Raw genomic sequence first — 19,059 nt, forward strand, 5'->3', positions numbered from 1 at the left:
TTGACATTGTAAAACCAATACAATTATATAGTTCATGAGTTCATACCATAATCTTAAAACACATATTCAAATATAATATTAAATATACTGCGAGATGAATCTCGAATAAACAAATTTTTTTTAAATATAAATATTAAATCTTTAGAATACTTTAATTTCATATTAAATACCAATTTCTCTAGTCTCGATTTTTAAAGAACGGTTTTTAACAATCAAAGATCGTAAAAATTAAATAATAACTAAAAAACTTATGAACATTTTTTATGTATCTTTGATTCTACAAGCCACAATAGGTATTTTTGGCACAACATTTTGCTTAAAATGTGTACAATTTTTACAGTAATACAAGAAAATTGACTCCTTTAGCAATTATTTAATTTTCAACAGCTTAAATAGCGGGAGAGAGTCTTAAGTACTTTTGAGAAGTAGTGACAAACAAACTGTTTATATATGTTATATGTATTACTGACAAAAAATTAATTTAATTTTTCTTTATTTGTCTCCAATTCTATATAAAATCAAAGAATGGGTACCTATTGCATGTTTTATCATCATGAGTCCAGTTCGTGACTGATGTCATTCTATGATGTATAATAATTTATAATTTAAAGATCATATTCAATAGATAATCACTAAAACGTATTGTTCACTTGGACACTTATAACGTCACATTACTCAATTTTCCAATATTAGATGTCAAACCATAATAGTAAAGATATTCTACTTTTCTTCAGTCAGATTTACCTATATCTTATATTCTGAGTAGAGTAAAGTATTTATTGATTTTACAATGATATGTGTTTTTTTATGTATAGGAAGTAGAAAAAATTATTGGATTTTCAATTCCAGCACATTTTCTGTTGGTAAAGTATAAATCTAATTAGTACTTAAGATGTCTAAAAAAATCAGAAAGATAGAGAAAAACAAAAAAATTAAGAAAAACGTAAAATTCTTACACAAAACCAGTTAACAGCAAAATCAATTATTTTTTCATTATAATTCATAGACTATACATACTTAAAATTATCACCAAATTTTTATATTAGAGTTTTTCTCGTATTGCGTATATAGTATAATTTCAAAAATATTTTGACTCTTTTTGAATTATTTATAAATATTGACATAAACCTTGTTTTCTAGGTTTTGTTTTTCTACATATTTTTTCTATTATGATTATCACTGGCCGAAAAGTATAAAAATTTAACACCAGGTTCCTTATAATTTTTTTATTAAAACCAATTCAATTTATTAAAGACGCATAGGCACGATTATTTTTATAAGTATTTGAAGTTCAGAACTAAAATCTAAATATATACATTATATTGTATACAATATTACATATTTATAGACATTTTAAGTTCAAATTTGCGATATTAGAAATTTAAACAAAGAATAATAATTTTAGTTATTTTGTTGTTTATGAAGCATCAGGAAGCAGGCTTCTTCACATTTATATCTATGTCATTATTTTGTTATACTTATTACTTAAACTTGTTCAAACTTGTAACAGATGACCTAACAAAAAATTTTGAAAAGAATAAAGTTATTTTATCGTAATTTGAAACTTTTATCGTATATTATTATTAATATTAAATTTTATAAACAAATTAATGTAGAAATATAAGACATATAAGACATATTTCATGAAAAAAACCACAACAGTTATGCACATATACACTATATAATATAAATTGTACTTAAAAGTTACAATATACCTATTTTTGTATAAATCAGAGCTCTTAAATGTTCACTATAACGCTCAAAATATGTATAACCCTTAAGCGTGTCTATATCATTCAAAATTGAATTCATATTAGAATTGTATTATCAATCAGATAGTTGGTAGTACAAATGTATAATATAATATTACCAACAAATATCTTGAGTATTTTATTAAAACATTTATTATTTATAAATTAAATAGTGTGACTTATGACACGTCTGCACTTTAGTCTTAAGTTTCTATCTTTCATATTCCTAGTGAGTTGATCCTTCACGGGAGCGCCAATTTCTTTTTACAATTGAGCGCAAAATGTCAAACACTAATGTACAACAGCAAGGGCGTATTTAGATTTTTATTTTTATTTTTTTTTTTTGGTGGGGAGGGGGGCTGTGGTATTTTCTCCAACTGAAATTCCCAATTCAGCCTATATGAGTTAGAAAATTTATATCTAATAAGACATAATAAGCAAACTTCATAAACAATTCCTGGATTTCGGGGGGGGGGGGCTGAAGCCCCCTCAGACACCCCCATAAATACGCCCCTGTACAACAGACTATAGTATCTATACATTTCCCTTTTTTAGATATTATGATCAAGTTTTCAAGAGCCTAAAACAAATCAATTGTATTATATTTACACAATTAAGGAATTGCAACATAATTTTATTTATTATTGATTTACTTTTTAAGTAATTTTCTTCTATACTAAAAAACGAATCTATATTGAAGACATCCAAATTTGATAAGCTGCTCGACGATAGTTTCAATATTAATGAGATAACTTAAGTAAATATATCGTTGATGGGTATCTACGGTGAGTGATGACTTTCATTTTAATTTGTATTTTCATCGATTGTCATACTATAAAATAAAATTGATTACCTGAGACTTTTGAAAATTGACATCACAAGTTGAATGTGCATGACTCCCCTTTCCAGGTTCGTTTCGCATGGCACTTATAGAACATGTTTGCTTATTTTTCCCGTGTGTTTTTCTGTTTTATTTTACATATAACAGCAGAGCAGTTGCTGCATCTTGGACAATTGTTTCAAATATTCACCTTCGTCACCGGACGTACATCCCAGAGACTGCACGTGTCGGTTCGCTTTGCTGCATAGAGCGGCGTCGTCCGAATAACCGTTAAGTATACATATGGTAAATGCGAAGACAACAAATAATAATTACGACACGTTATCAGAAACTGCAGTCATTTTCACGCGATCGTTATTATTTATATTTGATCGATTATTGGTTTTATTTGTATATACAAGCACACACACGCATATAATACAGTGAAACCTGACTTAACGGATACCTGTATAATGTAGTATACAGCGGACATCTCTCTTGAACGGACAATATGATAATGCCCTTGCAAAAAGATAAATTATAGTCCATTGTAATAAGTAGAAGTCTATCTTATAATGGATATACCTATCTATAACGGACACTTTTGATGATCACGTGACTGTTCGTTATAAAAATAGGTTTCACTGTATTTATATTTTATATTCATAAATATTATACATGTATATTGTATATTAATTATGTATCTATCGTGTACTGTAAAATCTGCCAAGAATGATATATAGTATGGTTTTATTTGAACGGAGATCAGTTTAATCCGACAACTTTATGCCATGATTATTAAATGTAATTGACAGATCTTACGGTTCATAGAATTATTATATTACGATAATAGCACGGTGTTCCTTTTTCTTTTTACTTATAGGTATGTTTTTATTATTCTCTTTATTTAGTTTGTTGAAAATAATGTATTTAGTGTTGATTGCTAATTATGGTAATTAATTGCCTATACCATACAACTTTTATAGGTATTAATAATAATTATACACATTACCTAGTACACATCACATATTATAAACATATTATAACACCGTGTTTCACATTTAAGTAACATTTTGTGGTGAAATAATATTTTCAACTAGGTAGATATCTACATATATATGTATATATATATATATATATATATATATATATATATATATATATATATATGTCAAGAAACCGTTCATTGAAGCTTAAGAGGGTGTTTTAATTGCGCTACCAAAACTTTAGCAGACTAAAGCTGTTCTGTGGTGTATTGAAATAGTGTGTGGTAATAGTGTAATACAGTATAAAACAAACTTTTGTTGTTAAGTTTTCCATTGAGTTGGAAATTCCTTGATTGTGATAGGCAATAACTGAGATGGCTTTAAATATATTGAAAATAATCTGATCCAAATGTATACTTTTGTATTACATACTTATATCAAACACAATATTATTTTAGGTGTATTATACGTACCAAATATATAAGTCAAAAAATTTAATATTAATTAATGATTTAAAAGCACCAAGTTATCATTCTTTATCGTAATAAATTTTACCGATACATTTTTACACAAATTATTTATATATTTAAATAAGAAGACTAGGTAATTTATAAGAATAAAAAAACTGCCTTATCCCCTATATTAGTGTTTAAATTTACCAAAAATCTAATGTGTAGTAGATATATTATACTGTTAATGTATAGCGTCTATAACCATTTTTATTTATATATTTTATCTACAATGTTCAAAATATTAAAATGTGCAACCTTTTTTTGTAGTAAACAAATTATGATTTTTAAATTTAAATTGAACTGAATTACTTAGTGAGTAATTAGGATATACGTGCGTATAACATAGCTCTCCTATTAATCAATTCTCAAATTGTGAAAATGGATGTTTATGTCTTCTATACACTTGGTTTTAATATCCTATATATATTAAAACTTTATAGACTCCCAAGGTCATTATACTATTACCCAATAGTTATTTAATTTACTTAATTAAATCCACCTCTATGCTTCTATACTATAAAATAAAGCCATAAGTGCTCTTACATACGTATATGTGCAATAAATTCCTTATGATTAATAATCAAAGAAAAATTACCCCAAAATATCTATTAATATTATTTCTTTAAATTATTTTGTTATTATTTGATTGTTAAGCCATACAAATTAATAAAAATCAAATAAATAATACACATACTAATTATGCAATTCACTGTACCTACATAAATAGAACAGTTTCATTACAATATATACATAGGTATCATATTTAATTAACTTCTAAATTGTATGTACTATATTATAAGACTTCCCAATATTGGTTGAACACTAATTGCGTCTTAAACCTAAAATTTCTTCCGAATTCCGGAGCGAGTGTTTTTTTTTTTTTGGGGGGGGGGGGGGGGGGGTATATACCAATCGTGGCCTAGATTTTTTTAATGTATTTAATTTTGTTAACTAAAATTTTTTTTAAGAATTAATATTATAACACTAGTAAAAACTTGTATGATATTATTTTTCTAAATTACAGTTTGTCAATTTTATTTTATTCCAATTTTTTCACAGTATTAGAAATAAATGTTTCTTTTAAAATATATTTTATGCATATAACTTAACCCGAGAAAAAAATCCATCAGTGGTGAAACGTTCTTAGTGGCAGAAAAGCAACGACTAAGATAGTATGATGTATTTGCCATTTGGTATTTTGGTATCTACGTTATACTGTCATTATAAAACTGAAGTCAACTAGTAATCAGCCAAGATATAAAATTTTCTTTCAGCTAGTAAAAATTAATAAAATTCTATAATTTTATAAACCTATATTATGACTGCTGGCTGTCATTATTATCGATCAGGTAACATTATTAATATTATATAGATATGACAGATATGGTAAATATTAATCGGGCCGCAAAATTCGGATAAAACCTTTTTTCGAATTTATCTTTGGAACGCAACTAGTATATAGCCATAATTTTAACATTTCAATATAAGTATACAAACAATTTTAATGACTAAGAAATGTAAAAATCTATCATAATCAGCCTTTATAAACGCCGATTTAATACTAAGATTATATTATCTATATATGATCCAGATAATATGGTAAAGATCAAAGAAACAATAAACGAATAATTCGTCATAAAAATAAATAAGTGACAGACAGAGTTATAGTCAAAATATTTTTTCACGGAAAATAACCATAGCTCCATAATATTATTTTTACTATTATAAAAAATATATTAATTTTTTACAAGTGTCACTTTTTACAGTGTCAGGTTACTATGACAACTATGAATAACCACACAACATTAAAATTGATTCTCTTTTAAAACTGATAGACATCTTTTTTTATTTTGGTAAAAAATATAGTAGGGCACTTGATGAAAAACATAATCTAAAAATATGTTTAGACAATATAAAAAAGAGTTTATAATAAAACACCATAGCAAGGTAAGTTTTATAACTTTAAACGAATAAAATACCAGGTAAAAATATTGACAGTCATTTTATGATAAATACATTAAAACATAATGCATAACAGTGCCTTACATGAATTAAATCGATACATTTATACAATATATTTGAACTTTTTTACTAATTGAGTGCTTTACTAAGTAAAGCTTTAAAACTTAAATCAATACTAGGTATAATGTAAGAATGTAACAAAAACTTAAACAGTCTTGAATCGATACATTTTATCATTATATTATGTATTTTTAACACGTAGATAGGCATGTATTATTTTAGCTAATATTTAGCAATTAGCTAAATATTCAGCTAAAAATAATTAAAAAGATTAAGTACTTGCATCTTATAAAAGAAACTCAACTGATAATAAATAATATAAATCCCGAGATTATTGATATTTATGAATAATTCAGGATCAATTATTTCAAGTGATCTTAAATTAATTTCCTTACCTAAGTTTGGATAATTTATCGCAACTGAAATAATTGTAAATAAACATTTTTGAATGCCTAGACTCTTAGGATATCACATTGTTTGAGCGCGCAATACAATACAAGGTTAAAAATATTGTGTAGTTTCTTATTGAAATAATGTTGAATGCACAGACCACACTGCCATTGTCAACAATTTAGTAATCAACACGTCAATGTTATTGCCTATCCGACAAGCAAACAATCAAAGTTTACTTATAAACATTTTGTGCTAATAATATAAGATAAATTGCGCGATACAGTTAAATACACGAGTTCCAGTTTGATAGGTGGAGACGACATTGGGGAGTCTTCTTCTCAAATGATTCCCAAGACGTAGTGACTAGATCCAATTTATTTCCAGATAAAAGTACATAACCATCCCCAAAATTTTAAATTGAAGCGTTTTATTCCCCCTATAAAGGTGTTGACAAACCAGATATCTAAAATAATTTAAACTATTTTTAGCCAGAGAATGTTGACTTTCAAATATGTTCACCAATTAAAAATAAAAGCTAGAATCGCCAAAAAAAAAAAAATGTTTTATCTCCCCGCTATCCATCACTAAATCTCCACCGCCACTGTCTCAGTGTAAGTATTAAATAGACCAGAAATATTTAAACTTTTTCATTCTGCGGCTTTTTTGTGTGTTCACAATATTTTGACGATTTCTAAATTACTATATATTATTATATGAAAAAATTGAAACAATATACGAATACAATATGGCCAATATGAGTGATAATAACAGTGACTTGAGTACTAGAAATAAAACTTCGAATGATCGTGTAATTGAATTTCGTTATCATTTCCATAATGGTTATGAATAATATGTATATAAACCATACGTCATGTCCTACATTAATGACATCGATTTCCGGTGCTTTGACGCGGCTTCCTTCGCCAACTCTCGCAACACACAGTTTGAATCCTACCCCTGAAATAGACGATTGACGATTTCCCCTCTAGCGCATAAAGGGGACTGCACGAATTACCTACGTTAGGTCGGGTGCTCACTTCAATAAAATTAGATAAAGCTCTTTATAACATCATAATATTACGTTCGGCCGTAAAAAATATTATGTAGTTTTTAAACTTAACCAATAACGATATCACTCGACACTCGCCGCACTTGTACACGTTTTTTTTTCCGTACAATATTGTATTTATTATCATGACACGTTAACGCATAACTATTTTTTCTGATATTGTTTTGTTTCGATGGTTTATTGAACCGCGTCGTGTGCGCGCGTTGATATTTTTCCAGAGGCACTTGATGCGCTGCGGCCTGGCCGATCCGCTGGACTGGCGCGTCCGGAACTTATTGCGGTCCCGGTCACGCGTCAACTCGGCCATCTACATCAGTCCCGTCTACCAGGACGCGCACGTCCGAAACGGCATTTCGGTGAGGCCGATACGGAAGGCCCAGAGCGCAGACTTCCTGCCTAAGTACGACTACAGCGGCTGGGCCAACTACCAGCAGTTCTCGTTGCCGCTTTCTTCCGGCCGCGGTGGCGTCTGTGGCGGCGTCGGTGTCTGTGCCGGTGGCGTCTGCGCCGGTGGCGTCTGTGCCAACGTCATCAGTGCCGGTGGTGGCGTCTGTGCCGGCGGTGCCGACAGTACCGTCCATCAGCGGCACATCAAACAATTCCAACTGCCCACCGTTTCCATATCCATAGCGTCCGACTCGGATAAGGCGCTCAACGAACTGCTCATCTAAAGTATGCACCGTACCGCGGTACGTCCGGCACCTCATCTGGTCCAACTCGATCGCGTTCCGATACACGCGACTCCGGATTTCCGCAAAGCAACTACGTTTTTACATCGTGTACATTAATATCATAATAATATTATGTTAAAAAGTCATAAATATTATTATTTTGTTTCTTTCGTTTCGACAGCAATCTAGGTAGGTACCTACAAGACATTCAACTAAAGCCCTATTCACACGATAGTTATACTATAATTAGCTAGTTTTAAATATTGCATTCAACCCAGTATACTAAATGAACGTACTTCACTCTATTCGAAAACGATAATTAACTGTACGCCGGAAAATGTATAAGTTCCTAAGCATACTAGAAATAAGTACCTACAATTTTGCATCAGATTAATAAATGATTAACGATTACAAGTGAATACCGGCTGTTTCATTTTGTTTTTATGGAGTTGGTTTATTTATGTCCAAAAAAAAAATATATATATATATTGCATACATTTATAAAACGACATTTGTAAAATATATTGATATAATTTCTGTATTTCGATTGACTGCAAATCTTTATGGCCGAAAATAAGACATGTTATATAACCAAAAATTAGATTTTATCTACCGTTATGATTCCTTTAACGCATAACCTTTAACCATATATTTTTCTGTAATTTATGCGATCCTACGAACCCGTATATAGACTACCATACTAGAAATATCACAATAACTACTATCGTGTGAAACTGAATTAATATTGTCATATCGATACTTATTGTAACTCGCTCAATAATCCAACCTTCTATATATGTTACATAACGACAAAATGAAAAATATATGGATAATGTGGTGCGTCTTCTGCACCTCGTACAGTAAACTTTCATCATTTGTCGAGAGAAATGAAAAATAGTTTAAAATATCGAGTTTTATTATGATGGTTATATTATTTCGAGAGAGAGTTTCAATATCGAATTAGAGATTACGAACGGTCCAAGATATCGACTGCTCGTGGAAAAATAATATTATATTATATTATACCTCCCACATGACCATCATATCTGTGAGACGTTTTCAGACATACAATAATAGATAACAAATCTATGATCTGATTATGACAAACGTACATATGACAATATCGTGTAATGGAGATAGGTAATGGAATTAGTACTTAGTAACTTTTGCTGTCGTGTTCTAAAACAACGTAAATAATTAGAACATTCCGTGTGTGATATCAGTAACAGTAGGCATATAATACACGTTATCACAATACAAAACGCTGTTTAATTAAGTATAAGCAATCAGTAGACAAATAGTAATTTAGATATAAACGTACGTTATAATAGACTATTATTAATAGCTAAGCACAAACCTAATTTGTACAATATAAAAATGGTATTATTACAACCATGAGTTAAGATATGTATTTAAGATACGCCATAATCACGTTGCACATCATAGCATATAGTTTTGTATTTATCTATTTAAAACAATTTATCATGATATTAGGTATCTTTATTCCGGAGTTAATCACGCAAGACTATTCAATAAAATATTCTTTCCTTGAAATGTATAGCTAAATGTAAATTTGTTATAAAATAATTGATTAATGAAATTTGACTTAACACACACGCTATATTGTATTACGTTCGAATTTCAACATACATATTTTTTCTACATTACGTACCTATTATTTATCTATTTCAATTTTATATACATTGAAAAAAATCGTCTTAGAATATTAACATTTAAATAAATATAATTTATATTCAATTCCTAATATTTATTTAGATACTAATGACTATAGAGACCGTGATTCTTTTAGCAGTGAACATTTACAATTAACTAACGCCTGTAAATACTGTCTTATTAATAAAATCATAATTCGAGTGGCATGAGGTTTTGGGACAAAGCGTACATAGATTAATGTAAATATATTTTTTTACGATTAATTGTATAATACGTTATAATATTACTTTTTTTTTACAATATTAATTTAAAATAAACCTTGATCTCTATTAAAGAAGGGTGATAAAAGATAGATTTTTATTTTATTGATTTACTTACAAAGTATACTGATAACATCATCTCTTACATACTTAAATCTACCCTTTTCAAAACCGTTCAACTTGTTGTGTCATGGATATCATACAAAACAAAAATATAAGAAAAAATAAGTCTGAGTAACCTGACAACATAATGAATTATACACATTAATGAAAACAAATTTTAAATTAACTAAAATCATTATTCGGGTATTCATATTATCTTACATTTTAAATTTATCATAACCTATATTCATTTATGTATAATACATATCTAATACCTATAATATAAATTTCTTTGTTTATTAAACTTAGCTTTGACGACAAGGGTTATTAGCTTCATAATTATTAATTATTATAAACCTATGTTATAAATATATGTGTGTGACGTATGTACCTATATGTGTCGTGTCTTCATAAAATTTACATAATCGATATTAATAATTTTAAAAATAAACATATAATATCAAGCATTTCACATAATAAAATTAATTTAAATATTTTTATGAAATAGGTTAAATTAAGCAAATCTACTAATACATAATTTTGTAGTATAAATGTATAATATAATACCTATGTATTTGTAGTTTGTACCAATACGTAGCAAATAGCATAGGAATATAATTAACTTAAAGTTAAAAAGCAATTACTCTACTTCATAGTTTTGTCTAAATTACTCAGATATAAACTCAAGTTTAAAAAAACTAAATACCGTAGCAGGTAATAAGAATCTCGTTTTCGATTGTTATATCATAATATATTGATAAATAAAATATTTCTATTTTATAAAATACCACGTTTAAGTTTAAAAAAGATTAAATAGGTAGATATATTGATATTAGTTTGGAAGGTATATCGAGTCACCATTAACCATTAATTAATTAAACATATGTATTAACGTAAGGTAAGAAAATGTAATTTTTTCCTAAATAGTTCATATATTCTCTTTTTTCATACTTCTTTAAAAAGTCATAAATCATAATAATACAGCGTATTTCCTTTTAAAGGTACACTAAATAATTCTGTCCAGTGATATTGGATTGAGATGGGTTTTTTTTTAAATAATTAGAGGCTATTTAAATACACATTTTTTTCAAATTTTTAACCTTTTTACTGCACGCGTTCGCAATACAACTTGCATTTTTTTAAATGGCAACACCTACTTTTAACAACATTTTTTTTTGTATCCGTAGGTTTTCAGACATTATTAAATCATTTGGATTTAATTTTGAGGAATTAATTAACCTCAATTAGACGTAAATCGTAAATGTTAGTTAATTTAATAAGAAATTCAATAATTTTAATCAAAACATTAACTCGTTATAGTTTAGTCAATTTTGATTTTAGAGCTATGGTAAAGAGGATAAAATTGACTTAAAAAAATCGGTATATCCAACTCTGTTGTTGAAAGTAGGTGTTGCCATTTAAAAAAATGCAAGTTGTATTGTGCATGGGCACAATAAAAAGGTTACAAATTTGAAAAAAATATGTATTTAAATAGTCCCTAACTATTTAAAAAAAAAAAAAACCCCATCTCAATCCAATATCACTGGACAAAATTATTTAGTGTTACCTTTAAAAGAAAACACACTTTATTAACTAAGTTTAATCTTCACACTGGATTCTATTTAGAGTATAAAGTAATCAACAAACTAGTAAATCATTTCAGAAATATTGTCTTTGTAGGTTACCTACTATAATATTTTATTTTATTCCATTTGGTACAAGACTTTTCAGGAATATCATGATTATTTTTACACTCAGCTTCTTCAGAAACCCCATGAAAAACATAATAGACTTATATTAAACCCAGATAATATACAACTTTCCGAAACTTACTAAATTACAATTTATTCACTAATAGAAAAAAATAGTTATAAAAATAGCACTTTTGAGAAAATTAATTTCCTAAATTTAAACAGATACATTCAATTTTTTCCATGCTTGTAACATAATTATTTAACATAATTAATATGCAAAAAGTAATTTTTAAATATTTAATCTCAATGTTATGAGAGTTCATATTTTATTTAAATTCATTCAACTTTGCTATTATATACATTATAGACCTAAAATATATAAAATAAAATCGTAGATGTTTTGTTTAAAAAAAAATAAATATTTTAAATACCTAAAAGTACATTTTATTCACAATTATTAATTTGATTATTTTAAGTGAAATAGGTATAATTTAAGATAAATAGGTTTTATACGTATTACCTATTAAGTTAAAAAATAAATACCAAGAATATAATATATAACAAACAAAATATGTATTTTTTTTTTTATAAACATGTGGTAGGTATATGAATTTAAAAAAATTAATAATAGTGAATGGTAGGTAAATTAGAATTTAAGTAAAAACACTAGCCAGCACAAAAGAGTTGACACGAATAAAATAAATATAATTGTTAAACTAAGTAAGAATTTTATATTTTATTGTACCTATATTTAAATTTAAATATCATAAATAAATGACTTGTTGACATTTTAAGTAGATATAGCCGTAATTATTCCTAATAAATTTTATTAAGTATATCATAAAACTATCATAATATGATAAACATCATTAATAATATTGTATAGACCAAATTTGTAATTTTTGAATGTCAAAACAGTTTAATAAACTTTATTATCATATTATATTTAAGTATAAATAGGTAGAATATAATTAGATTTTTTTTTTATCATGTTTAAAATGTATCAGCATATTAATGCTCTAACAAAAATTAGATTCAAATTATTTAAATATAAGAATGCCTTAGAACATTAAGTTAAAAAAGAAAGTTATAATTATAATTAAGTTGTTTTTACGAAATAATTAAACAACCTAAGAATCGGAGGCATAACCCTGTCTCAATAAAAATAAAACTAATATTTACAATAATAAACAATATTTATTAGCTCTCGTCTACTTAAACTATATGTTTATATTTATATTATTATAATTATTTTATTTATATGATCAACCGAATTGAATGTGTACTGTTATAAAATATTAACTATAATTATAATTACTACCTACGTAGTCCTATATAATGTTTAAATAAGGTTATTTATTTCATATTTATTTTATATCATCTAGTTTAACTGTGTATGTTTTTATTTCTTTAGTAAAAATTATTAGTCAATGTTATAAAAATACTTGATTAAATTTTAACTATTGAGACTTTAAGTTGAATATTAACTTAATATTTATAATAAAATAAGATATTTACGAGTGTACTGGCGTACTTGTAATTTATACCTATATTATTGAATAATATATAAATTAAACACTGACTCGGTAAATGAAAAATTACATTTATACCTACTTTTTAGTTATCGCTTATTATCAACAGAAAAATAATCAATATTATTATAGGCCAATTATTTTAATAGTGAAAACTAATTAATTGAATAGTAATTAATTTTTTTTAAATATTTTATTGGAAAATTTAAAATACACGATGATCCAATATTTTATACTGCGGCAATTGTTTTTTATTTATTTTTTGCTTTTTTGAGAATTCATTAATATTTGTAACCCTTATTTTTCAGTCCTTAATTTAAAGCAAAATTTATTTTCCAAACATTTTTATCCATATAATAGCTTACATTTTGAATAGGTACATTAAGTATAACAGTTTAGATAAGTATGCAATGACGCGAATAGTGGATTGTGAATTTCACAGAATGCATATTTCACTCCTTAAATTATTACGTATCTAAACTTTATAAACTTATAATTTATTAATGAGATCTGTCACTCCACCACCTCAATTTCAAAATGTTTTTACCGAAATTTCATAAAATTATTAAACAATTTTATAGCGAAATGTAACCACCATAATATTTTTGTAATAATTTACAATCCAGAGAATTCCAGTGAATTTCAAAATTCCGTGTGATATTAATCATCTTGGTCAATAAATGAAACAACTGATTTGTATGTCATTAATTCGTCAGCTATTTTATTTTGAATCTAAAAATGAATTTCGAGGACATCATCGTTTTTCGGACCCAATACAATACTTTCGCACAACCAAACATGATATTTGTAACTTTACAAGTTGGGACTAATGTATCCCGATGATGTTTTAACAGGAATTTTGCACTATCAATGTCCAGACGTCCAGCAATTGTGAATTACTTCGTTCATTTGCAAATTTCCATTTTATGTTCTACTATGCATCTGATGTTAGCTTATCGATAATTGTAATAATTTACTTGATCTATAAAAACCATGAGGATTTCTAACGATCTCATCCAATCCTTTTTTTTATGAAGAAACATCACCCTTTGATGTTCAATAACGCTAGATACGACCAATCCCGGTATAGCGTTTACTGAATTGCTGCCTTAATCTGTCGATAGCTTGCATATTATCTAGCATCGCTAACTCAATAAATATGTTTGTATTTAATTATCGTTTATACAATACAATAGTGTATAACAAAAAATGTCACATAATTCTAATACCATATTCTTATTTTATGATCAGTCATTTTCTGTTTGACATTTAATATATTATAGACACTGTACAGCATATTTTTAATCAATTTTAATTTTTAAGACATACTTGATAAAAAATTGTAAGTAATTATCTGCCACATCTATAATAAAAAACTACATTGTGACAATTTAAAATTGTTTTTGGTATATCTCATTCTACATCACATAAATCAGTAACTCTTTAGGTTTCATATTCAATAGATTCAACAATTTATTCATCATAATATGAAACATTTTAATTGAATTTCCGTACCTTTTCAAATACTACAGCCTACAGAGCTTACTTTAATTATCTATGTTTGCTAAAAAAAAAAATTGTAATTAAAGAAAAAGAAAAAAGAGTGATTCAGTATTTCATCAACAAACTAAACAGTTCTTAGTTTTAACGTTGTCACTTTGTCAGGTAGCTCGTATTTATGCAATTTAATAGTAATCGTTTTTTTTTTTTAATTATCCATAATTAAGATAATTCATTATTTACCACATCATTAGCATGAATTTAAGTGTATAATGCACCAAATCTGATTATGTTATTACACAATCTAAGACACAAAGATAAATAAGAAAAATATAAAAAGCTATGAAAGTAGACACTAGTTAGTTTTCCAGCACCTGTATCACCACTAAAATGTTTCAATCTTCAACTTTGAGATTAGATTCTGCAGGTACCAAATGGATTTTAAATGGAAGATACTTTGGAAATGTTTAAGAAAAATCACATATGAGCATACTAACATATTATTTTCTGTTCACCATTTCCGAATTTAACGTTTTTTATATCGTTGAATGGGAGAAAAGAACAACAACACGTGCGACTAAATCTTCAAAATTTTTTTTTCAAAACTCAAGCCACAAAGTTAAAAAAAAAACTGGTAACTATAGTTAGTTAGTTAATCAAACTCACACAACTATACAGTCACCGGCACGCAACCAGCGGCTGCCTTATCTTCTATCCCACGCTCTGATAACGTGATATGGAGAAGCCAGCTATACATCTACCTAAAAAAGAAACCAGTTAAATCAATCTTATAAATAATACACAGAAAAATCGTATACAGAGCGCGTCAAATTACGTTTTCTCGAATTCAACTAAAAATGATTCTGACTTCCATTAGGTTCAATCCAAACCAAAACGAAACCTCTCCTCTACATCTTCTGATCAAACAGCGGAAATGACTAAGAAAAAGAAGCACATTTTTCTATCCCCAAACAAATTCAGTCTACTTGATGTCAACGATGTTGAAACTGATACCAGTAAAAACCACACTACAATGATTTGATCATGGACACCGGATTTCCTAAACACAAACCTCCACCACCAATTTTTGTTTGAGGAATATTATACTATTTAGCAATTCGTGCTAAATTTCTAGAATTACTTGACGTAAATAATTTTACAGTCAAACAGCTCGAGATTTAAAAATCCAAACCACGGATTCTGACTCCTACAGATCACTAATCAAATATCTAAAAGGTCAAATTCCATATCTACCAAACCCACGAAGACAAACCATTCCAAATAGTCGTCCGTAATATCCAACCATCAACACCTACAGGCTACATTTGAAATTGGTATAGCAAATGAAGAAATCGATGGTTACTATCCGCAACGTTTCTAATGTTCTAAACAAAACCAACAAAAATAAATAACCAATATTTTTTGTTGACTATTAGGACCAGCAGAAATTAACAAAGACATTTTCTATATCAACTCCTTACTAAATACCAAAATAAAAATCGAGGAACTTTATAAAAAATGGTCCATAGCACACATTTTCAAGATTAAGGTCATTCTCAAAATCCTATTGCGCTCACCCCCCGAGATATGTAAAGTGTACCACCAACCATCCAACTTCCTCCTGTATCATTACCACGGACCAACCACCTGTATGTGCCTCCTGTCAAAGAAATCACACGGCCAACTACCACAAATGCCAAGTTCACAAAGAACTCCAACACCTCCACTACAAGAAAACAATTCTAAAAACAAAAATTTCAAAACCAAATGTAAATTATATTCAAAATTTAAATGAGGGGGAGACTTTTGACAAAACTCAACGCGGTCCCCCAAACTTTAACGACTCTACGTCTTTTCTAAATCTTATCCCACATTCACCCGGCCAACATTATTACAAAAACAACAAAAATACTCCAACAACTCAACAAACGATTCTGAAATCGCTTTGCAATTATCTTAGTTCATTAACGAATTCAAACTAATAATAGGTAAATCCTCTTATTTCTTTACTCACGTCTCACAACCATCTTTAATAAACTTATGAAACAGACATTGTCTTTATATTCATTTAATTATGCAATTTTTTCTACCATTCAAGTTTAATTATAAAGATAACTAAAAAGTTATTAAATTAATTATATTATTATACTCACAAAACACTCTCCTACTCTCTACTAAAGACTGGCGCATTTATTACCTTTACCGTATGTATGTATTAATACTAAACATAGGTAGGTACTGCGTTAACGTGCGTAAAGAAAAAATAATAAATTTATTTTATTATTTTATTTAATGAAAGCACCGATCACATTTTGTTCATAATTACGTTCGTTTTGATGTTTTGAATTATAAGTAAATTTAAAATTAATTAAATACGATATTTAAATAATTTAATTAAAAACAATATTATACCTGGAAATATTATTAAAATTATCGGTAAAACACGATTGCGTACGGTCTTTATCGACATACGCAATCATGAACATTTATAATGTTCACGATTGCGTACGATTTTTAACTGTAGCTTTGAAGCACTGTTGCCATTTGCTTTGAACTTATAGAACGGGGGTTACTTCCATATTTTTTTTTTTTTATCATTATTGAACAACTAATTATTAAGAAACATATAGAGCGCGTGGCCCTAAAAATAAATTCTAATATGATCGACTTTGAAATTGTCCAAGATCGGCCGGGCGATAACGAAATCGGTTATTTTACTAGGATATTTTAGGATGCTCGCACTCAATAAAATATTATGTATATACTGCAGTATACCTATCATCATTTAATAACTCAGTGAATAACCGTCGTTGGATTATCAACCTCCTAGCGTGTTTCGTGTTTTTCGAGTGAAATATGGAAAATAAAGTTAATTTTATAACTTCTGAAAAGAGTAAACCACTAGTTTTACTAAATCTGCATAAATATCGGTTTATTAGAGAAAGAAAAGACGGAATGAAAAAATGGTTGTGTACAAAAAAAACATGTTATTCGAGTATTTTGACAAATGGAGAGTATGTCCATTAAACAATATTAATGAACACAACCACACTGAAAATTCACAACAGAGCAATGAAAGACAAATGTTACGGGAAGCTTGTAAAAGAAAATCAAATGATACTATTTGTGTAAGACCCATAAAAATAATTAGAACCGAACTTATGGGGAACGATCACTTTATGACATATTTGTAGAAAATTGAGATTTTTAAGTGGTACCATAACTTAAGACATTTTTCCAAAATTTAAATTTTACTGATCAAAAATAAAAACATAAACTAGGCAACGTTGCACAGTAAATCGTAGTAATCGTACGCAATCGTTAGACTTTTGGGGTAAATATTAAAGTTAATGGTTTAACGTACGCAATCGTATTAACGTACGCAATCGTGTTCTCAAAAAGAAACATCGTACGCAATCGTGTGGTACCCAAAATTATAAAAATTAAGAATTGTTGCTATATTACCTAGTACCGATAGAGTGTAGCTATACAAATCTTAAAAACCGTCTCATTAAAAATAATTATTTCAAATCTTCCCTACAGCCTACGGGTATTATATTATACACCATAATAATCACTACCTCCCTATAATACACTATGCTTTAAGTATGAAAGTATTTACGTACTGCTTCATACAATAAATAAATTATGGGTGAAAAACAGCCGCAACGTCTCAGCTCCACAAAAGAACCTCGGGCTCATCTGCGAACACTATCCACTGATGTCTACACTGCACTTCACTATGAAATAAGATAATAAGAACATTAAACGCTTCTTTTTTTATATTAAAAAAAAAAAACTTCTAATATGCTTTTAAAAAATAAAACACGGTATTTTTACATATTTTTTTATATAATACATATTATAACTCGTGTATGAGTTTATGACTATAGACTCGATAATACATTTATCATACATTTTGTATTAATTATAAGAAACGAGACTAATTCACAATGATAAATTATAATTGATTAACAATATTTTACAGAACGTTGACTTCGCAAAATACCGAAATTTTAGCGATTCACAACCTATTTATTAACAATATATATTGTAACGGCGACGATTTCTTT

The 19,059-nt window shown here is 27.8% G+C and overlaps 1 protein-coding gene across 3 annotated transcripts in view; it reads left to right on the forward strand.

Annotated features, from left to right (window-relative positions):
• LOC107170439 (uncharacterized) overlaps positions 1-8,765 on the forward strand; it is a 71,795-nt gene extending 63,030 nt beyond the window's left edge. For all 3 annotated transcript variants that reach the window (XM_089220462.1, XM_089220461.1, XM_089220463.1), the window contains one exon: positions 7,772-8,765. In XM_089220462.1, coding sequence (XP_089076588.1) covers positions 7,772-8,224 — 453 coding nt within the window. In that variant the 3' untranslated portion in view covers positions 8,225-8,765. The remainder of the gene's footprint in view (positions 1-7,771) is intronic.
• Positions 8,766-19,059: the final 10,294 nt, after the last annotated feature.

This window comes from Diuraphis noxia, unplaced genomic scaffold (genome assembly GCF_037042655.1).
Source record: "Diuraphis noxia isolate RWA-SAM2 unplaced genomic scaffold, SU_Dnox_SAM2 contig0002, whole genome shotgun sequence".
NCBI classification, from domain to species: domain Eukaryota; kingdom Metazoa; phylum Arthropoda; class Insecta; order Hemiptera; family Aphididae; genus Diuraphis; species Diuraphis noxia.